The following is a 22,739-nucleotide window of genomic DNA, read 5'->3' on the forward strand; positions in this document are numbered from 1 at the left end:
CCCCCCCCCCCCCCCTCCACCCACCCCCCCCCCCCCCACACCTCCACTCTTTTTCTACGCGGCTCTTTTGCTCTCTAATATTCCACCACTCCGCCATCCCCAGTCATCAAGAATTGTGGTTCTGCAAGGAATCTCAAAATCATCGCTAATAATCGCTACCAAATGACCTTAACTTATACGTATATCACTTTGGATTACAACGAAAAACGATCGAAATCGTGCGAAATTATCTTTCAACGTGTAATACTGTCTAGAGACAGTAAAAGTGTACTGAAAATGATGTACTTGTCAATTCGGTGTTCTATCTTTACTTGAATTTGACAGTAATGTGTATAACTGCCAGTACTTGTCAGTGAAAGAATTAAGAATAATTACGAACTAAATTCAATTAAACATTCAATATACCCTTGCGCACAGGTTTCCTCAAAACCCATCAAGTAAAGAAAGTATCACTATTTGATACATTTCGATCTCATATTTATCTCAATTCTTGTCTATGTTGGATACGTGTAATAGTGTCTTCTCACTTATTGTTACATTCGTAAGAAATCAACGAAGATTGGTCTCGAGTCTGATAGTCGTTTAAATTGAAGCAGGCACTCAGTGATGTTTGTTATCGATAAATGCTCATTGTCTTCAATGTAAAATAGAAAATGCGTAATGATAAAAGTCTCACTTTAATGATCTAGCCTGACAGGGTCACGATTAAATTACATATCGTCTGCAGATACCGGTTACTATAAAATAAGGTACGTATTTTGATCTATGTGGGTAGCTATGGGGAGTCTATATTGACTAATCTTATCTATGCTCGTTAGAAGATACCTTATTTTAAATATACAGTAAATATACATGTATGCTTAAACTGTCAAAATATTCTCACCAATGTGATCGTTCAAAGAACAGTTAATGTTTACCCTTAAACCATAGGATCCTTCTTTTCTATTCTTAATCCTTTTAAATATTCGTTTAGTAACGATAAAGAAGTAATTGAAAGTATTCCTTCGAATAGAAAGTCATTTCAAAATGTACAAGAGCAATCTTTACAAGGACTTTTTTTAATAATAAAGTTATTGCTCCATTGGTAAAATTTCGAAGAGGAACTTTGAATGCAATCCTGTGTGGTTTAAGGGTCGACAAACAATTCGAGAGTTGCGATTACTCGCGTGGACATATTTATAGATAAATGTGTACAATGGAGGGGTAATTAATTTACCAAGCAAGATTGTCGGCAGGGGTGAGTTGCTAGTGAGAACATTGTTACAATTTAAGCATAGTGGATATCGTTAATTCGCTTTATGTATGGACTAGACTCAATTACTTATAATAGTAGATCTTCATACGATATTGCAAAGAAACGTAGTTTCAAGCTGTTACGATTGAAGATGTGAATTTACAATGTGGATTGTCGACACTTGTTACTGACCCTGTATTCAACTCGTATCCTACGAACTCTTTATTTAAAAGGAAACTGGTTTCGCTCATTGTATCGATATGAATGAGAGACTTAACAGCAAGAGCTCTAATTAATTACAGAGATCGATATGTATAGTATTTGTATAATAGATATGTATAGTAGTAATTTATTGTCACTATTGCAACGCCAATTTTTCAATGTCCTTCAGAAGTGTTAAAATATTTTACTATTATTTATAATTTGGGAGATATCTGCGATTCTAAATGTACTTTTGAAAGAACCACGTCGGTAACAAATGTCGACACGTCTATCGCAAAGCCGATCAGCGGACTGGATGTTTACAAATAATCATAGCAAAATAGTTTCGTATATTGTATAACACTACAACGACACGAAGTAGGTAAAGTACAGAATAATCGCAGCTCAAAGGTCAAAAGACGCGTGGATCCGAAGGAAAAAGACGTCGTTGATAGCCTTAGAAATCATTACCATACTATCCGTAAGATTTAAACGTTCCTAGTAGTAAATAATACAATATACAGGCTGAAGCACCTATCGCTGTCATCGCAAAAAACTTCATTTCTTTAAACGATACAAAATAAAATCAGAAGATATCGATTGGTTAAGAGGGGGAAATTGTTTCAAGATCATATTTTTGTGTAGAGTGTTTTAAACGATATCGAAGTGAATTTTTAGCATTCTGTAGCAATTCGAAGTTCGAATAATCTTTAATAAATATTTTGTCATGGTTGTCACACGCAAAATAGTGTTTTGTATAGGTGTCAGTACACATCCAATTCGTCGTAACATCAATTCCAAAACCAAATACACAAGTATGAAGTCACGAAATGAATAATCTATCCCTCCTAAATAAACAATTTCTTTTTCTGACAGTTTTTTGTATCTTGAAAAAAAACGACGTATACTTTAGGGGTGAAAACGTTAAGTTCTTTAGACTGTATATATCTTTATATATAATATATATAATCTTTTTATATATACCAAGATCGCAGTAGAAAGAAAGGCGACACCGCGTCGTTTCCTTCCTGTTCTCCATTCTGATATGTATACTGTAACGTAACCCAAAATAAAATCACGTTTCTCTTCATTCCCCCCCAATTTTCCCTCCGAAGAGTCGAAGAATTGAAATTTCTCGAGTCGATCGATTCATTCCCTATCGAGATTTCCCATCTCTCCTTCTTCTTTCCGCTTTCTTTTAGAAGCTTTCATTTTCTTTAGAGCGGCGGACGTCAACGCAAGTTCGCGAAATGAGAGTACGTCTATTAAAATTATGGAAGGCCCGTCTAGCTTCGCTAAACGTCGATTACACATGTACATAAATAGCGTATAAATTAATTAAGTACAAAAATTACAAACTTATTAACAAAACAAAAAATACATATTGGCGAGACTGAGGGGTTCAGCTGAATTCGAGAGTTTCGCGGTTCATCTACTTTACTTCCCCCATTTTGTTTTCCGTCTTGGCCCGTTTAACAGAACACGCAACTCTATCTGTACTCTGCTAGTTTTCTTGTTTCTTCAATAGGAAAACGTAAAATGTGTGATCTACACTAGGGCTGGGACTATTCGAATAAACATTCAAATATTCTTATGCACTCGAAACAACATTTTCTGTGACTGTAAACGTAGTGGCTGCGAACGGAAGCTGGTTAAGGGAGGGCGTCACAAAAATCAGCTACCTATAGTTATTGAGGCAAAATTTTACAAGTACTTCGTACTTTTATGTAGTTCTTCCACGCTGAATTCGATGGTGTAGAAAGAAATTGTTTAAAAAATCGAATTCAGTGTGAACAAACTACATATAAGTACAAAGTTTCAAAATGTTGCCTCAATAAATCCTGGTAGCTGATTTTTGTAACTTTTGTCCCTGTTGTAATTTGTTCAAAAAGAACATAGAACAAATGGTCCCAACCTGATCCTACCCTAATCTACGCAAAACATTCTTCTGTCGAAGGCGTGCGAGATGCATTGTCGTTTTATCGAAATAAAATACTAATACTCGTTTGTTGATAATGCAATAAAGTGCCGCACGTTCAATTACCTAACGCATATCACAGAATCCATGTGTACACCTTTAAAAAATTATTACACGCGCGAACGCAACGACACGATTAACCCTTTCCCGGCCCCCCATCGAGGTTGGCTCGTGCATGATTATCTAATTTCGATTAATTTTCGGGCAAATTGTCTCCGAGCGATAAAAAATATTCCACGATACCGGAGATAGATTACGGGCGCACGAAAAAAGTACACGTTCACTCGTTGTCGTCAACGAAGACAAATAATTTGAACCGCATCAATGTTGAGAAAGTAAAAGAAATAAAGCAACAATGGCGGAGATGGGCGAAATTTTAATCGAATAATAGATAATAAATGAAACAAGTGCATAGTAATTTATTCGATTCTCGTTTGTTCATTGTAGAATATCTTCTGTAGGTTCTTTTATTCGTCATTCGATATTTTGATCTAACTAAAAATTTGACCCATCTCTCAACGATAGTACGTACAGCACGATCACACAGTTTATACGCAGGATTAATGAAAACTAAATTCCGTTTGTGTGTTGCGTTTCAAGGCAGACCTGGGCATCATTCGAATAAATGAAACAAAATTACGTTTGCTAAGTCGCTTTTAAAAATTATAAAATAAATAACAAAAGTTGCAGAAAACAGAAGTTACGTTTCCTAAATTATTTTTACAATGAAAGATTGCCATTTTTATCATCCTAGATATGTTCCATTTTGTTTTTAAAATAACTTCAGCCCAGGCCTGGTATCCCGTGGCTCGATCGAGGCGATTTGGTTTGTGCTCCTCGATGGAATGAAGATTTTTTAAATTTAAACATCAATTACGATCCCGGAAGATACGTTAATTTTAAACGTACGTTGAAAAAATCTAAATATTCCTCCTGCCCCCCCCCCCCCACCCCCCTATTATTCTACCGTTCCAACGTAAACGTTAATCTAAAATGGCGGCGAGATCGTAGGATGCACCGTGATGATCGCCTTTCACGCGTGTTCACGTTTGAAACTTCGAAATGCACGTCCCCCGGAGAACTTTTGTGTGGAACTTAACGATACGGATGAGCTAACGTAATCAGGCATACATACACATACGTCGTAGCAACGTCGGATACATTAACTGTAATGAGTATGTTATGTTACAGCACTATACGAGAATACTCTTAACAGTTTAACCAATATTATCTGTATGGTACAGTCGCGCGTCTTGCGATCCGGCCCGGTGAAACCATCTCCTGTGAGATATCTGCGAACAATTGAAAACAAAATCACGTTTTATTATGTGCAATTGACATGAAACCCACAATTCAAAGTGGGTCAAAAGTTCCTGAATCTCACACCCTATATCTCATTTCCAAACCAGATAAGTAAGAAGAGTCACCTTGATCACTAAAACGGAGCGATGCTGAGGTCACGAAGAGACTATTGGTTGAGCAGGGTGTTAGTCACCTCAGAGATGGACAGCAAAGGACTCCCGGCGTCCGGTTTGGAATCTGTGGGACAGTTGAGCCCATTCCCCCCGATGACCCCACGTGTTGGTGCTGAGGGTGGTGGTGCGGAGGGTGGTACAAGACGTTGCTGTTGTTGGTGTTGCTGTCCTGGCCGATGCCCATGCCGACTCCCGTCCCCGTTCCCACAGCTGACGGGGGTGTGCTGCAACCGACAGTGCGTTCACCTGTTATTCGCAACCCCTTTCAACCCCTCGTTCGAACCTGTCATTGCGGTATTACATTATTTCGCCTCTGTAGCTTTTCAATTCAACGCAATACTCGAGTCTTTTAATACAATGGATCTGTCCACATAACACAGACCGTTAGATAACATTTTCCACGATTCCTGAAGCTATTCTACGAAGAAAGAAAAAGACGCTTTACTCGGCAATAATTGTCAAGTTGGAAAATAAAAATGCGGACATGCAACATGTAATTGCCGCGCCCGGAGAGTTTGCACCTGAAGTCGAGCAGGATCCGTTGGATGGCGCCACCTCGATTTCAGGTGCGATCCCTCCGTGCGCGACTGATGTGATCGATCGATCGTGTTTACTTGATTGCAAAAACTATTCGGTGCTCGGATCATGCATGCCCAATAGACGAATACCTAGAGACGAGGTTCGATCGTATTCTACGTTAATTGTTCATTTTACAAAATAATCGGTATCATCAAAGTTCTCTATGTTTTCATAAAATCTGTGAGGCGGCAGTGACACTCACTGGGGCGCGTGCCTTGGTGGTGCGGGGTGGTGATGGTGGTAGGGATAGTACTGGTAGTGGTGGTGTTGCACTCCTTGCCATACCTCGGAGCCCGCTTCCCCGTGGCCATGGCCCGGATGAGAGTGCGCGTATCCGATAGTGCTGGCCGCTGCAGCTGCAGCTGCGGCCGCGGCCGCCGCCGCCGCTTGATACTGTGACGTAGTCACTGGGTACTGCTGTTGCTGTTGCTGCTGTTGATGATGTTGATGCTGCTGCTGAGACTGCGCCTTGGTTCTAGGGGAACTGGGAGCGGTCGTTTGTTGCTCGCCGGGGGATGTCTGCCGCCATTTGCACTCCCCGTTCATGGAGTTCATCTCTGCCAAGGATTTCAGGGGATCCCCGGTCGTGGCGTTGGTGGAATGAGTGGACGAATGGGTGGAATGCGGCGTTGGCGGGCTGTAGCTACCGTTGTTCCTCGGAGGTGTGCGCGAAGGTGGCGCCCCCCACATCAGGACTGTCTGTCGAGGCGCCTCGTTTCCGTAAACCTCGGGCTTCACATCTTCTATCTTCGGTGTGAGCACTCCGTTCGTCGGTCCGGTCACCGGAGAACTCCCAGCCGAATTGCTGGACGATGCACCACCTTCCAAGGAGTGCCTGCTGCCCGCGCGAACGATGTTGATGTCGGCTGTTGCCGTGTGCATAGTCGACGCGCTTGCAACCGGACTTGCCGCGTAAGGGGAACCACTAACGCTGCTGGGGTGTCTCGTCTCCACGTAGCTGTACTTGGGAGACTCGCCTAATTGCTGGCAGTACAGTTTCTCCTCGGCTTTGCTCGTCAGCTGGTGCGTCTCGTAGGTGGGCAGGGAGACGTCTATGAATCCGTTGTACGGGGTACTCGTGTGGTAATCTGGGTAGTAGGAACCCAGAGGCCTGTACTGGAACAGGTTCTCCGTCGCTGCAGTGAGGTACCTGAGGATTGGAATTTGTGGATTAACTTGCAGTGCTCTTATTAGAGTGGTCCTGGACTATGTAGCTGAGGACCATACTTAAACCATAGGTATAATCAAGAACTATTCTAAGGAGACCTAACTGGGGGTTGTGTGGGTCCTACATCACCGATAGGCTGTCCGGGGAATTTCCAAGTTAAAAATCAAAGCTCCCAAGCCAATACTCCTCTAATTGCAGATCCCACCATCCTCACCTATTGTCCAACGCAGTGGCCGGGTAGAGCGTCTGATGGTAGTTGCCCGTGTGACCAATGTACGTGGTCAACGAGGGATCCGTGCTCGCAGCGACCGCCGTTGGTGCATACGGTGTCGGGTACATCGTGTTCAAGTTGCTGTACGCTGCCGCCACCGCGGCAGCGGCGCTAGTATCCGCCGCGAGATAGTCCACGGACGCTACCGTTGGCGTGACTGGCGGCGACACCGACGACTGTGCGGAAAGCTTGGTGCGCTTGTTCCGACAGGTCGACAGGAAGTCCCTCAGTTGCGTCTTGTACCGCCTGTTCACTCGCTGGGACGTTGGCTGGCTTGGCAACGTCGGGGTCATTACGGACCCCGTGATACTATCGCTGTCCGAGAAGTAGCTGTTAGTCAGTCCGGCATCCAGGTAGCTTACTTTGAAGTCCATCGTTCGCTTCCCGAGGAGATCCCTGCCTTCCTCCTCCCTGTCGAGTGAAAAAGTTGGTCATCGTTTTGGCTACATGGCAACACCTTCAGGTTCAACGCAGTGACTGGGGTAGCTCTATCGATAAAGTTTAATAATCGATAGCAGAGGTTAAGTGCGTCAATGCTTTCATAGATACAAGGCAAAAGTATTTAGTAATTTTTTAATTCTGCATAGGACAGAGGTCTTGTCAATTACGCTTTGTACTTGACGCTCGTGTCCGGCCAGAAAGATAAGCATATAGCTTTTTTCTGACGGACTTGTACTCCCCAGGCGCAGACGTCGTCTTAACATGTAGCGAAGGTTGAATGAGATATGGCTCGCACGGAACCGAGGTACGATACGTGCTCGGTACCGCGGTGAGCGTGTTAAAGAACCCCTTCCCGCTGTACTTACATGAGGGGTCTGTGTGTGCTAATGACGAAGTCAGGCTTCGAGTTTTTGTAGACCAATCTGGAACTGGTCTGCAGCCACTGCCATCCACCGTCCTTCTTCTGGAATCTGTACGCTATCATGCCCGAGGCTCCAGTTTTCAGCACTGAAATCGGATACCAGAGATTGTACAAACTGTTTTCGAACTTTCGACGAGATCCACTGGCTGAAATTATTGCTTACGTTCTTGGTGAGCACTTGCCACGTAGGCCAAATCGTCGTAATGGACTAGATCGTAGCCACCGAGGTTCCCAAGCTCCGCGTCCGAGTACCCAAGCAGCATCTTTCCTCGTTGGTCCATCGACACTAGCGCTAGATCCAGTTTGTGTTTGCTCTTGAACATCACGTCCTTCTGTGGCACTTCCAGGAGGGATGGTGGTCCAAAAGGTGTACACAGGGCAAACAGAGCTAACGGTGGTTCTTCCGTTTTCCTGTTTTGCCCGTGAAGGATCTTCACGCGTCCTCTGATGTCCAGACGCTGAAACCGAGGAGGATCTGGTGAGAACTTAAGCAAAGAGGATGTCAAGACTACTTCGGTGTTTTAAGGTGGCTAGGCAATCATTTTATAAGAGTGATCTTCACAGGACAGATTGATTGAACCTTTGGTAACACTCGTGACTACCAGGTGCCAGATCTTTCTCGCCATTTAGTTTGATTACTGATGCGACAAAACCCTACACAATGGCGGTGCCTGTCGCAGGGTCGTTCGTCGTCCGCGAAAAGAGGCATAAATCAAGGCCTGGGCAAAAGCGGGTCCAGCCTTTGGTCAGCTAGCCGCAGTGGCGGCAAAACACTAATTACCTTACAGCAAACAGCTAGCAAATACAGAGGTACGCGGGACAAAGACTATAAAGGGCCCACGGGAGCTCGCAATTCGTCCTGACCCATGCCAACCGCGCAAAAAGACGTCTGCTCTGACGTTTATGAAAATGAAACTGTAATCGTAAAAGCTTTACGGCGAGAACGACACCCAGACGCCCAGGCTAACTCTCTAGTTCGAGTTCATTTCAAAGTTAATCCTTTTTTGTGTGAATTTTTTGAAAATACTTTCGTTGGTTATTTGTATACTCTTGAATTAATTAAAAATAATAAAAAAAAATGCAAGAGGATCAATTCGGAGAGGGAATTATTTTGTTTGATAACTATTACGTAATTTCCGAGAGTAAATGTGTCTTCGTCTGCTCCCCGCCAAAAATGAAATCGATATCGAGTCTCGAGAGTATCTCGCATGCCCCATCGCAATTCCGTGAGCATTTCACGAGTACGCAACGTGGCTTTACTTCATTCATTGAAACACAAGGTCACGCGACCGGGGATGATACTTCGACCTCCGAAGGACTTTTCTCCTCGTTTGGCATCTAACGATAACCACCTCCCTCCACTCCACCCCTATAAGAACGTTCGATAGATCGTCGCAACTAGTGACTGTGATTTTACTCGAAATGTTCAAAATAAAATCATTTTATTATGTTCGTCACGCATTTCAGTCTGTGTTTAATTTTTAACTTCTTCGTGAAAAGAGGACAGAAATTCGGTGTTGAAAAATTTCGAGAATTCTCGGGACGGGACTCTCGAGTACGATCGTTGGTCGCGAGTTATCGATCGGATTTTTACGACATCAAATTTTCATAATTGCTACCGAGAGCCGCATTTAACCCCGTGGCTCGCGATAATGGTACTTAATTGCGTAGGAAAGGGGGTGGTTTCGCCCTGTTCGCCAGTAATTACTCTGTTTTTTCTCCCTGGTATCCGGGTGAATGGAATTACTGGGGCTTTTTTCTTGGCGGAAGTGTGTTTTTTTTACCCAGAATTTAATGCTATCCTCGGTGGATTCTGTTGGTCATAATTACCACCCACTATGGAACAAAGTTTTTGCCATTTTTGGAGAAGAGAACCCCTTGGCGCAGGATAAAAACAAGATAGAGAAGGAATAGAACATTTTTTCCTCGTACTTCTTCTTCAGTCTATTTTTTATTCGGTCAACTTCTTAAAAAATATTTATTTGTACGCATAGGTGTACTTTCAAATTGCAAATTCGTTAACACGTTGACTGCCAGACTAATGCTCTTGAAGATGTCTACTCTGATTAAATTTTGTGTACTGTAACTTGATCGAAATGCAAGTATTTCATTCAAATTCATTTTCTTCGACACTCAACTCTCAGAATTCATTTTTTCAGCGAAGAAAAATTAAATATTTCTTAAATTCATTACTTGTATATTTGAAAACACATTATGTGTTCGCGACTTGTACACGGGACGCTGGCGAATAGCTTCGTCCTTTTTGCGAGGGCTAGAACAGGTCGAAGAGGTCCGGCGCGGGAGGAACAAAGGCAGAAGTGGAAGATTCAAGGCGCGACTGGAAAAAAGCAATTACTCGAGAGAAAAGGAAACAGAACCGGTGGCGGTCCCTAACTTCACTCCTTCCTCTTTACGACAGTGAAATTATTAATTATTGTTTTGTATACCGAGCGTGAAGAAGTCCCTCGTACCAGTGGCGCATTACCCTATAGGCAAAGGACGTTTACCTAGGGACGCCTAAAGAGAATCCTAGAACCTTTTTATCTTTAAACATTTTCCAAAGAAGGAATCGAGACAAACCTAAACGCCTCTTACAATGGAACATATCCAACTGTCCGACTCCGATTTTGATGAAACTTGGTGGGTACATTAAGCAGGTGAAAATAAAGGATACGTATTTTTTTTTATAGCTGCCCAATTGCAAGTTTAGGGGTTGAAAAAGTAGGAGGCAAATGTATCGTATTATATATCAATGAATTCGGAAAGCAATTTCCGTTCATTTTTGTCGTTGTATAAATTTTTGTATCTCCTAAAATAATGTAACAACAAATTTTTTTGTTATAAACAAATTACATTTTACAAAATCTGTAACCACTTTGTGTTTTACCTCATGAAACCATGAAACTTTTCCCTAAGAAGATTTCTTATAAGCAGCTATAAAAAAATACGTATCACTTATTTTCATCTGCTTAACATACCCACCAAGCTTCAACAAAATCAGAGACGGACAATTGGATATGTTCCCTTGTTAAACAGGATCTACTCTGTCTCTCCAATGTAATTTTTATGAGATTTCAAGGGCATCAAATACTCCCTTCAATGGTACCGTACATCTTTATTCATTTTCTTTTTCGAAGAGGAATTCTAATTCTGTCTCGAACCCCATGAAGGCATAGTGCGCTGCTGTCGTGTAAGCAAGCCGTTGCCAAACAGACCGTAGACCTTGTATTGCGATTATTTAACTCGAGTATCCGTCAGAGGCATTTGCATACACCTTCGTTTGCTGGCGTGTGTTCGGCGTTTAATTGATCGCGAGGATCGGCGTGTACAGTGGCGAGCCTGTATCTCCGACACGGGGAATTGGACCGAAATTGCTGTTTATTTTATGCTGGATGGTGTTCATTCTCGACGAGGAAGTATTGTGCTACCGTGTACTCCAAAGACGAACGTGATTGTGCGAAACAAACGATGAGAGGAGGAGTGTTTGTATCTCTTCTTACAAATTTTTGCACACGTCCCCGTTTACTGTTATTGTTATTCATTAATCATGTTGTTTAGGGATAGATAGATAGTTGAATAAATATTTAAATATACGAAAATGTAGGTAAAATTATACTAACCAGGAAACCAGACGTGTTGTCCAGAAGACACCGGAAGCGGACGGTGAAACTGCGTTCCAGAAGATGGTTGTGTTGGGGCGAGAGGGCGTCGTGAAGGGGGAGGCTCGCACTTTCCGCTGGTAGAAAAGAGTTCCACATCAACTGCCTTTGCAATTCCTCTCGATCTTCGCTGTGTACCAATTCGTAAACACTTTGATGGACGATGTCGGACTGCGACAGAAAAGGAACGTTGTTTCATGAATAAATAGAAAATTGAAAGAGTTTTGAGGTCGAGTACCAACATATATATTCAACATGTTCAAGGTGGATATTATTTTATAAATCTAAGATGAAGGCTATCTAACCTGCTGAAATAATATTTAGGGGTGGTTTTCGTCGAAGCAGAGTGGCGCAGTGGAAGCGTTTTGGACGGGGTCCCAAAGGTCCGTAGATCGAAACCACGCTCTGCTAAGTTTAATTTATTTTTTTTTTTCAAGTACATACGGTAAAAATTGTCGCGATGAACAGTGACGTATCAAGGTTGTACATAAGGAATAAATAAATATTTGAATTGTTATAGGATGAAGGTTACCTAGTGTAAATGTAAAAATCTAAAAGTTTTACGAAGGTGCCTAGCTCAGGGACGTTAAGCATTCGCCATTGTGTCCCTATTCCCCCAGTTAAACTTCTGAGATGACTGTGGAGGTATCCTAACCTGCTGAAAAAATTTTTACGGGTTGTTTTCAACGAAGCAGAGTGGCGCAGTGGAAGCGTGCTGGGCCCATAACCCAGAGGTCCGTGGATCGAAACCACGCTCTGCTAAGAACGTTTTTTTTTTTAAATTAACTCTCCCACTTCCGTTACAATCTTTTGCATACCATTTTGTGTAATCATCGACATTTTTTCTTTCATGTTTCACCGACATTTCGTTACATTTACTGTGATTAGAATAACTTCAGAATCTTCTTTTTCTTTATGGTCAGATAAAGTAGGGTGGCATTTACTATTATCCATTATACAGGGTGTCTACGTATAAGTTCGGACATACGGAGGGTGTCAATTCTGCAACAAATTTCCAACAAAAAATTACTTTTAGACATTTTCTTTGTGTCGCCTTATTCTCGAGAATTTTCACTTTTAATATATTTTCTGCGGTTTTGACTTGACACTCTTTAAACGGCCATAACTCCACCAAATTACAGTGCAAACTTAAAACTAAGTATATCATTCGAAAGAGCGTCAAATTTTCCAACTCCCTGGTGCGAAACCCAAATTTATTACGTAGATTTAACAAGTGAAAATTAGGTCAAACTTTACAATGTGAAAATTTAATAAAATTTGACTTTTTCTGTATTCATTTTACGCTTTCAAAGAGATAGTTTTTTGGTGGCACTCTTCGGGAAAAATTCCCTCGAAGTCTCAGCTTTCGAATAGTATTGTCAAGACACCCTGTAATCGACCCTCATATATTATTGCTTATCATGAAAATGTTTGCTATGTATGATTGAAAGAAAAATAAATAAAAAAAAAAGTAAAAAATATTCTTAGCAGAGCGTGGTTTCGATCCACGGACCTCTGGGTTATGGGCCCAGCACGCTTCCACTGCGCCACTCTGCTTCGATGAAAACAACCCTTAACAATTTTTCCAGCAGATTAGAATGATTACGTCTTATAACAAAAATTAAAATATTCATTTATTCCTTACGTACCGGCTCAATATGATACTGTTTGTCGCAAAAATAAATACTGTATGTGATTGCAAAAGAAATAAATAGAAAAGCAAAAAAAAAATTAAACTTAGCAGAGCATGGTTTCGATCCACGGACCTCTGGGTTATGGGCCCAGCACGCTTCCACTGCGCCACTCTGCTTCGATGAAAGCAACCTCTAAATATTTTTTCCTAGGTTAGAATGTTAATAATTTATTTTAGTTATTCACTGAAAAACTGTAACACTCGACCATATTTTATTTTCAATCTTCCACTGAGAAATAAATAAATAATGCAGCGTAAAAGGGTGTTAAACAAAAATGCATTCAATAGTATTGTTACTTCAGTCAAAATATTAAAATGTTTATCTATAGACAAAGACTCACACGCAAAGTCGCGTTTTTATAGGTTATATTGACATTATTAATGACATAAGTTATTGATTTTTTCTGTCTGGCTTTAATCCCCCTATAAGCGAAATTAAGAAAGTCTCTATCACAACAGCAGAGTGGCGCAGTGGAAGCGTGCTGGGCCCATAACCCAGAGGTCCGTGGATCGAAACCACGCTCTGCTAAGAACAATTGAAGTTCATTTTTTTTTACTTTTTTCTTTACAATTCCATAGCAAGTACCTTAACTTAACATATTTGCTAAATAAACAATTTTTTTAAACTGATTTGTCCTGTTATTTTATTGAAATTGTATGCGTTACACTATTGCATTGTATAGAACCCATATATTATTGCATTCAAATTCTATTCTTCATCTATTGTTCAATGGATAATGCAAATCTTTGTATAATAATTCTGATTTAAGTAAAAATTAGCAGGATATTAATGTATCTCTGAAGGTAATGCCTTATCGCGCTCGTCTCGAGGTATTGATCCGCTAGCTCACGTGATATACAACATTTGGGATGGGAACCAAAATGTACTAGCTTTCTGTATGTAAATGACAGGAAGGATGAAATTAAACTTTCGTGCAGATTTAACGAAATAATTGATGCCTGAAGAGGCACGAGAACGCTCAGGTCAACTAGGTACGCATGGACAGTATTTGATATATTGCAATACCACTTAATTAAAAAACAAAATTTTAACCCTTTGCACTCGAGCGACACCGATACGGCGTCCATCCAGAACTATCCAGCCGATTTGAACTGTCAACTCGATCGGCGCCCCGTGATTTGAAGTCTTAAATGGTGGCGTAAGCTTTGTTTGGGGAGATGGAAATTTCCCTGATCAATTCATACATTTTGTATAAACTAGAAAAGACCAAAAAAGAGGAAAGGCCACTGAGCCATCTGCGATTTCTGAAAACACTTGTCGAACAATTGAGAAAATTACATCACCAGCAACGAGAGCAAGCGTCTACGTCGCATTCCGATGAAATCCGACTAAACGGGAAGCTTCACGTAATACTAAAAGGATCAAAAAGGGTCTGCAAGGTTTGTTCTGACTGTAACACGCCTGGAGGTAGGCGGGAAATTTCGTATTACTATGATACGTGTCCTAACAAACCTAGGATGCATCTTGGATATTGTTTTCCAAAATATCACACCAAAATTAATTACAGAGTGTAATATTTATCGAAGTTTGTTGTTTTCGACATATAAATGAATAAACTGGTGGAATTTTATTACTTGTATACATTTGTTTGTTTATAAGTGTTTTTAAAGTACTTGTAAAGTGTTTGGTGAATTTGGCCGAAATCGTCCGGAGTTTCTGGTACGCGCAAGCGAAAAAGGCCTCGAGTGCAAAGGGTTGACCCTTTATATATTCAGAATTCAGAAAACTCTGCCTATACACCTGAGTACTTTGAGCACTCCCAAGGACTTAATCCCACAAGTGTCCTACAGGAATACCCACTCATCTTTTCAAGGATTCTCGATGCAACTTGCACCCCCGAATGCGTCGGCCAGCCACGAACCAACAGAGTCCGAGGGGAGCCAAGGGGGGCGCAGGAGGCAGCGCGCGGCATTATTTCAGGAAATATCTGATCGGTCGTGACGTCGCGACGGCGACATAGGCGCGCATACGGCACCGTGTAGCTACACGTGTCCGACGCACTTTATCGCGCATAATTAATCCGCCGGCCCTAGCAGCGACGGACGATGAGCCCGTGTGCACGAGGAGCCCATAGTTTCCTCGTTCCCTGCTCGTGGAAAAACGAGCAGAGGAAGTATCTCGGCAGTTACCTCTCTTTCTCTGTGTTTGGCGAATACCCGGTACGCGTATGACTCCCAATCGGGTGATCGCCTAAGAGACGCACCCCGCAATACCACGACACAACCGTACCCAGGCTAGAAAATAGATCGAATTAACAGGCCAGGTTGCTCCGTGGCCACGGTTGTCCGGCCTTCGACGCCCGGAATAATGCAATAAATCAGCCCGCTGGAAATGATACGGACGCTCGCCGTTCGAACCTGTACGTACCGGTCGTAGAAATAGGAAGAGGACCTTTACGATGTTGCCAGGGCTCGTCGGACCAGAGACTCGTTCACAGTAGGTGGAAAAAAGTCTCCTGCGGCGATTACTTTTAACGAAAAGATGGAACAGTTCGTTTATTTTTCTATTTATAGTATGCACAACCTGTTGGTTTCCTGATATCTGCTCGAATAAACAGATTGTGTTTGTTTTGTTCAATTAATCGCTACGACATCACTTTCTGCACTTGGAGTATTTGTGGAAGAGGTACATTATTAGTGTCATCGCGTGGGAAAGGGCTCACGCCGCCGACACTGGGGGTGTGACGTCAGACAGGTGGGGATGGCCAGTGGCGGCGACGCTTGGCCTTACCCGCGTGATGCCCATGGTCAATTCACACTCTAGTCTTCATTATGATTCCTGATCTTCGAATCTAGCAAGGATAGTGAAATTAGAATCAGGTAAATCAACCCTCAGGGGCTGTAGCATGCGCGTACGCAGCTACAGTACGAGGCTAGCGATCTCGAGGTACCCGAGCTATAGGAGAGCCAGCAGCTCAATCCTGGATCGTTGAGGTGACTTTTTATTTAATATTCGAGCAGCTGATATCAAGGGAAGTTGAATGCGAATGGATGCTGTGACCCAGAAGTGACCTTGGACTATTTGCGAATTAAATCTTCAGAATGATTTTCTTCGCTGGTATTCACTGGCGGTTTCAACCGCTAGTAGTTGCACCTTGGTACTTGGTAAGGAACGACATAGGCGGGAGAGCATCTACCTACATGAGGGCACATGGAACCCACGGTTGGATCCTTCAAAGCAGCTCGTTCGATTGCATAATTCCCGCGATGCACGCGTCCCGTGGTAGCCGGCGGAGGAACGGCTCGAATTGTCGCGATAGGCCATTAGCTGGTCATAGTTGTCCGTGGCTCGGTTAACCGGGAATAATATAATAAATCACGCGATAGAAGGGAACGGTAGGTTTCGAGGTACTGTTGCATTTCCGATAGGCGGAACAGCGTAGCTAGCGCTCGTGTCTCGTACTGTAACGTTCGTGTCGGCGGCGCACGGATCTCACGACTTCCATGTTACCCACACCATCCCCTGCGTTGCGATATTACTGACGGGTGTCGATAATGGAATGCCCCGGTGTGTCTGGGTTATTGCACATTTTTTTTAAATTCCTCCGAATTTACAAGGTGGAATTACGCAGTAGAAACTAGAATAGAAAGTAGAAGACTTAGGTATTCAAAATTTGGCACGTGCATTCGTGCACCTTTGGATATAAGAGGGGTTCAGAGGGGGGAGGGGACTTTAGTCTCGAGACGCGAATACTTAAGGAAGAAATTATTTTAATTTAAAAAAATAACTTACTTACACTTTTGTGATCAACTATGATTGGGACTCTCGTTTTAGTGTACGTGCGTTTGTAATTTTATTCCAGGGATGAGCAACTGGACACTGCGCGAGAACGGACACTACCTGGCGTCACAGAGGGGAGATATCACAGGAGTGGGGTGCACTTTCGTCTACCGCGGTTACTTACAAACTGACAGGCGTTCCACGTGACGTGTCATTCTTGCTATCTCCCCACCCGTCATTCATCACGCGTGCGCGTCGATGGTCCATGGTGGCGCCGTTGGCCCAAACGTCGCCCATCCCTATTCAGATGGCTGTATCCTGAATTTTCACTTAAGATTTCAGGATGACATTCACAGAAGCTTAAGTTTCAAGGAAATCACACAAAAATACGATTCCTTATGGATCTCTACAAGCATGAAAGCCTGCAGGATCCAGAGCACCCTATCGGGTAACTTAGCATCTGCTTCAAGATTTCAGTAAGATCTTTCTCTTTGAAAACGAACGAGAACTGCCCTCTTTGGATCACGATCCGACTTATGGTAGTCGAAGGCTCGGAGGATTACTACAGCACGTATCTGAATCGAGCTAACGAGCAATGGCGACCGATGAACCAGAACACAACGACACCGTGGAACACGGGTTCCCCCGTGGCCCCGCCGGGTGCGGAATACTCGACGGCCATAAAACTCGATCTCTCAATAAATATACGAACGTAGCGAGTCGCTTGGCGCATCGGGGAAGGCTCTGTGTCCTGGCTGAAGCCCTCTGCTCCATGGGGTCCTGAATTCAACCGGGTACCGGGATTCCCCGGCCGGTCTAGTCGCAACCCCGCTGCGCATTCCGTTTGCTCTAATTTTAATTAAAGGGTTATACACACGATTTCCGTGGTAATCGAGCTGGCGGGGCTGGCCCCATACTTCATCGGGACACAGTGGACGTGTAATTGCTCCGCGTCGCCCTTTATTCTGCCCCGCCAACATGGCTCGGCCAATTTTATTCCCGTCCCGCGGCCCTGGTCCTGCGTATATCAAGCCCCGGCGTACTGGCGTACGTGTAATTTTCATTAATACGTGATTTATTCCGGCCCGGCGTGATTTATGGAATTATATCGACGCCTCCTATCGTCGCCCGTGACGTACCAGTCGGCGAGACACCGGCCTCTCGCGGTGACGTTTCGATTCTTTCGACTCTCCAGACTTTCAGCTCGTGGGTGTGCATGGTAGAAACGAGGGGTATGGTTAAATTGTCTCAGAGTTTAATTGAAGGTATTAGTGGAGTTAGAAGACACTTTGGATGATGCCTGGAAGTTGGAGAATTTCAAGGTGGTCATACGAGAGATGCCGAGCACTCTGTAGGGGGAAGGTTGTTTTGTCAACTTTAATTTTAGTTGCCACTTTAAGTAAAGGTGGCAAGAAAGACTTCTCTATAAATGACGCTACAGTCAGTCCCATAAATATTCATATCCTCTATGTCTATTGAAGAAATGCATTTAAATCATTCATATACGTATTTGTAATAAAAAATTAATTTGGTAATATCAAAACTATTATTTAATTCAGTCAAGCTTCTTCGATAGATGGTACGAATATTTATGAGATTGACTGTACATCGAGCTATCCTAATCTCAAATGCGTTTCTCGGTGCAGGACTGTTGATACAAAGATCGAAAGATTTCCAGAAGAATACCCCACACCAAAGGTGATTCCCCTACAGGCGTAGGCGTTCCCAACTGTTAATTCGAGTCCCCGAGGACCCAGAGAGTCGAATCCTCGAAATCTAGTGTTCGAACCCCCATCAGTCTCAGCGATCGTCATCCCGGGCATCTGGGAAGCCAGGGGGGCGGAGGTGAAGGAACAGGACGGGCAGACAGGACAGAGACGAAGGGGCGGGCGGGTGGTTGGGCAAAAAAAAAAGAAAATAGAGCAAAAGAAGGCGAGGCCTTTCGCATTCTTCGCAGGAATGTAAATCAAGTCTGCCAAGGGAGCGGGACCGCTTCGATGCCGGCGGGGGTGCGCTAGCGTCTCCACTAAATAATTACAAGCTCTTAATTAACGACGAGGGCCGATCGTAAAGCCATCCACGGACTCGGCCGCTCCGTCCCGCGGATGCATGTTTCGAGATTATTTAAACGAGCAATGGTAACAAACGTTACCGGGCCTTACCGGCAAACCGCCCGTCGCTGGTAACTGGCCGCGGAGGTTCCAGGGGAAAAATAAACACGAACGGACGGCCGGGGGAAAATAAAATGGAGGGGGCAAGAGAGAGAGGCACAGGGTGGGGTCAACGAATTTCGCTGGGCGCTCGGATCTTCCTGCAAGGCGACCGACACCTTGCCCCGAGGATCGCTAATCGCGACCATAGAACAAGAGAAGGAGGAACGGTTCAAACGGGATAGAATCTGTTCTCCCCGATGCCTATTCTTTATGTTCACCCTCCACCACGCGACTCCGAAGTCATGTGCACCGTCTACTCGTCTACAGTCCCTATATATACAGTTATTATCTATTTGTTAATAACCCTAGGAATTTTCTATTCGTAAAAATTAAATTACACTAGTACGAGAAAAAAGATTATTCAGGTCTGAATGCGTTAACAATCAAAAAAGCTTTAATAACGACAGGAATACCCTGTGTTTACATCCACCAACTCTAAAAGTTTCTATAGAACCGAGGGAATCCATTTCGAAGCTTCTTTCCATCTCTGATGCGCCAAAGCTAGGATCACCGAGGTCTCCCCAAAAGCAAAAGACGTCTCCAAACGTAGAAACAAATTGAACACCGTTCCTCCCGTAGAACAGCCGCCTACGTCGTTATCGGACGAGAGGGCAACGACAAACGGTCGAACGGGATTGCGCTTGGATCGCGTTCACGTAAATCCCGACGCGCGTCCGCGAGGCTCGGTGATAAATCAGCGTGGACGCCGGGTGAAATCGACGTAAACACGATTCGGCGCGATCAAAGGACCCACTACAAATTGAAACAAATCAGCCGGCTAATAATAATTAATCCGCGGGCCGCATTAATTATCGAAAGCCGACTGGACGACCACCCGCCCCCTGGACGGGGGTTCCCTCGGCCCGCCGCGCATGAAACCTCCTTACGGGGCCTGAGCACGAACACGCGCGCGTTTTTTGCGCGATACGAGGGGCCGGCGTGCGCGATAATGCGAGGCGGAACGCGGCGATACCGAAAGTTGAGCTCTCAATTACGCTCGAGAGTTATGAACGAGCCCCCTTCCACCCCCTTTTCGATCTTCTTTGTATCCACCTAGCGGACCTTGTATAGACCAAAGGGGAGGGGAAATTGCTCCGGGCCAGGCAGGATCGCGTCTTCATTAGCGGCTATTAATTGTCAAAATGCGCCACATAATTCAGCGCGTGCGAACCGGCCGCTCGTTGCCACGGCTAAGCTGTATTTAAAGTTAACGCGGCCAATTGATTTCTAATGGATGCCTCTGGGCCGCGGAGATCCTTTGCCGGGCCCTTCGTTGCCTGGACGAGGCGGAGGGCCGCGTTGTTGTGGTCTGTGGGGAACACGAGGATCGTAGAAAGGGGATTTAATTCCTAGCTCAAGTGCCGGGAGACATCGAAGGTGGACCTGCTGGTACAGTGCTCTGAGATGTTGAGAAGAAGGTTAAATTGCGAGTATCAGTTGTTGAGATTCGTAAGACACAGTGCAGAGGTTGTGGTGTAAAGGAAGGAGAAGAATACCAGTCCTCCAGTAACAACGACTTAACCCTGGATGCCAAGATATATAATCAATATAACCGTATCGTCTAAGTTATTATTTTTATAACAAAATCCTATCTAATAATTCCTAATCCAAATTGCAGTAAACATATTCGCTGGCCAATTGTAATCAATCTGAATTTGTAGCATAGATGTCTACACGCGAGGACTTCCACCCCCCAAGACGCAATCCCAGATTCCCTCTAATCCCAACCCAGACCAACTTCCCTAACCCCCACATCTGGAAACTGTCTCAACCCCATCCCTCCTTCAGAGAACTCTCCCGCCTGTCTTTTCTCCCTTCCTTCCCGCCATCAGATTTTCCATGGTTCGCGAAGGTCGGTCCCGCGGCCGATAAGCACCCTTTGACCTTTCAGTTAAGTTATTACTTTTATCCGACGCGGGTCACGAGCCGCATAAAGGCTCGTTGAGCATTGAATCGACTCTATCAGGCCAATTAAGCCGCATGCCAACTCCGCGAACAATCGCGAGTCGGTCACCCCCGTCTCCAACCCCCGCTTTCCCGTCGCTTTTTTCCTTGCCCCCCGTTTCTCGCGTGAGATACGGAACTAAAGAGTACGGAGTCCCGGCTCGTGAATTACCGCGAGGAACATTGCGGCCCGACGCTGTCATTACGCGGTTTTTCCCCGAGTTCTAGGTGATATCGAGTGGCGACCTGGGCAGGAGGGAGCGAGTATGGAGGTACGCTTTCTGCGGAGTTACAGGGCCGTGTAATCGCGTCATCCGAAACGCCCCGCGATTACGTCGGCTCGGATACACGGTCATCGAGTCGGGAAATCATCGGCCACACCGTTTCTTTACAATGTGCTTCAACGGTTACACGTTTGCGTGCTCTGACCACGTTCTAGGAACTCGTCAAGTGTCAACCAGTGCTCGCCGTTCGCCGTTCGAGAAGCCGTCGGGAGTCTGAGGTTCCTTACTCGTCGTTAATTTGCTCCGGGATCTGAGGATGATGACGGCTGGACTTGGGGTGGTTCAACCCTTCCATTTATAATTAGCTTTAACGAACGTATATCGTGTTCGGCAGTGTCCTTCGTCATTTCCAAAGTATTCTTAAGTATTTTTAAGTGTCCATTATTCTTTAGGGTCGCTATATTCTCGAGGGCCTAACATTGATAACAAGGGAACCGAAAGGAGGAAGAAAGTTGAGGGAAAATACACCCTCGTGGAAATCGCTGCGTCGCACACTTCGTTCCTCTTAAATATCCCCTAATCGGTAAGAAAAATCATCGTCGTCCCCGGGTATCGTGACGTGTGTGCGAACCGTTTGCGTGCCTGGTTACATCTCAATGAATGCTGGCGCAAAGTCGACCGGAGGAATTATTCCGACCTGCCGCTTTTCCTTATTTTATATAAACAAATTACCTGTTAAATGCGTTCGAGAAACGAAGCGCGAAGAAAAAAAAGGGGTCGAATCAAGATTGCCGCGGTATCTCGAATAACATTTAACGACCCCTAACGTTTTTCAAACGCTTCCTTTTCTCTCTATAATATATTCCTTGATATCGTGCTCAAGATTACTCGATAGTCTCAGAAATCGATCTCAAAGCATTTGGAATTTTATTATTCCGTGTTTTCTTGAAAACGATTTCCAAGGTTTTGTATTAATTTAAGTGTTTAAATTTAAACTGTCTAAGTAAGTCAAACGCTTTGATAATTTATGTTCGGTTAGCCAAAAGGCACAAATTTCTGTGTAAAAGTTTAAATTTGTACGTGTCATGGTTCTCCGGACAAAAATTCTCGAAATATTCTAACCTCAATTCGCGGGACAGTCGAGCGGCCATTGCTGTGAGAGCCGAAGTGGAGGGCGAGAGCACGTGGTTCCGAGCGATCGCCCCGCGAAATTTGTTTACAAGGAACGCGAGATTGTAACGCGTTTTCCTTTGTCCCGCGGTACACGGGATCATCGGATCGGAAAATCATCATTCGTCGTTTCCTGCAATTACACTTTGCTGCACAAAAGCGCTCGCGTGCGTTTCTGGTGTACAGTCATCGTGCGTCGGGAAATCATCATCCGTCATTCTTTTTTTCCGCGCTTCTCCTCTATTTTTCTTTTCGTGGTTTCTTCTCCCAGTGTGTCGCGCGTCGCGTGCGTGGCTGCGTGCGTGCAGATCGCATTTCGGTGTGTT

General features: G+C 44.1%; 1 protein-coding gene and 4 non-coding genes across 5 annotated transcripts in view; 2 read left to right on the top strand and 3 right to left on the bottom strand.

Annotated features, from left to right (window-relative positions):
• Positions 1 to 105: 105 nt before the first annotated feature.
• The window catches only part of LOC128880558 (circadian locomoter output cycles protein kaput), a 134,287-nt gene continuing 111,653 nt past the window's right edge, over positions 106 to 22,739 (bottom strand). The window contains exons 5-11 of the mRNA XM_054130805.1: positions 11,389 to 11,598; positions 7,932 to 8,226; positions 7,713 to 7,854; positions 6,850 to 7,317; positions 5,753 to 6,617; positions 4,841 to 5,112; positions 106 to 4,705 (exon numbers count right to left, since the gene is read on the bottom strand). Coding sequence (XP_053986780.1) covers positions 4,882 to 5,112; positions 5,753 to 6,617; positions 6,850 to 7,317; positions 7,713 to 7,854; positions 7,932 to 8,226; positions 11,389 to 11,598 — 2,211 coding nt within the window. The 3' untranslated portion in view covers positions 106 to 4,705; positions 4,841 to 4,881. The remainder of the gene's footprint in view (positions 4,706 to 4,840; positions 5,113 to 5,752; positions 6,618 to 6,849; positions 7,318 to 7,712; positions 7,855 to 7,931; positions 8,227 to 11,388; positions 11,599 to 22,739) is intronic.
• On the top strand, positions 12,118 to 12,189 carry Trnam-cau (transfer RNA methionine (anticodon CAU)). The gene has a single exon. It is a non-coding gene; the product is annotated as a tRNA-Met (tRNA).
• On the bottom strand, positions 12,913 to 12,984 carry Trnam-cau (transfer RNA methionine (anticodon CAU)). The gene has a single exon. It is a non-coding gene; the product is annotated as a tRNA-Met (tRNA).
• Positions 13,166 to 13,237, bottom strand: Trnam-cau (transfer RNA methionine (anticodon CAU)). Its single transcript has one exon. It is a non-coding gene; the product is annotated as a tRNA-Met (tRNA).
• On the top strand, positions 13,578 to 13,649 carry Trnam-cau (transfer RNA methionine (anticodon CAU)). Its single transcript has one exon. It is a non-coding gene; the product is annotated as a tRNA-Met (tRNA).

This window comes from Hylaeus volcanicus, chromosome 7 (genome assembly GCF_026283585.1).
Source record: "Hylaeus volcanicus isolate JK05 chromosome 7, UHH_iyHylVolc1.0_haploid, whole genome shotgun sequence".
In the NCBI taxonomy this organism is placed as follows: Eukaryota; Metazoa; Arthropoda; class Insecta; order Hymenoptera; family Colletidae; genus Hylaeus; species Hylaeus volcanicus.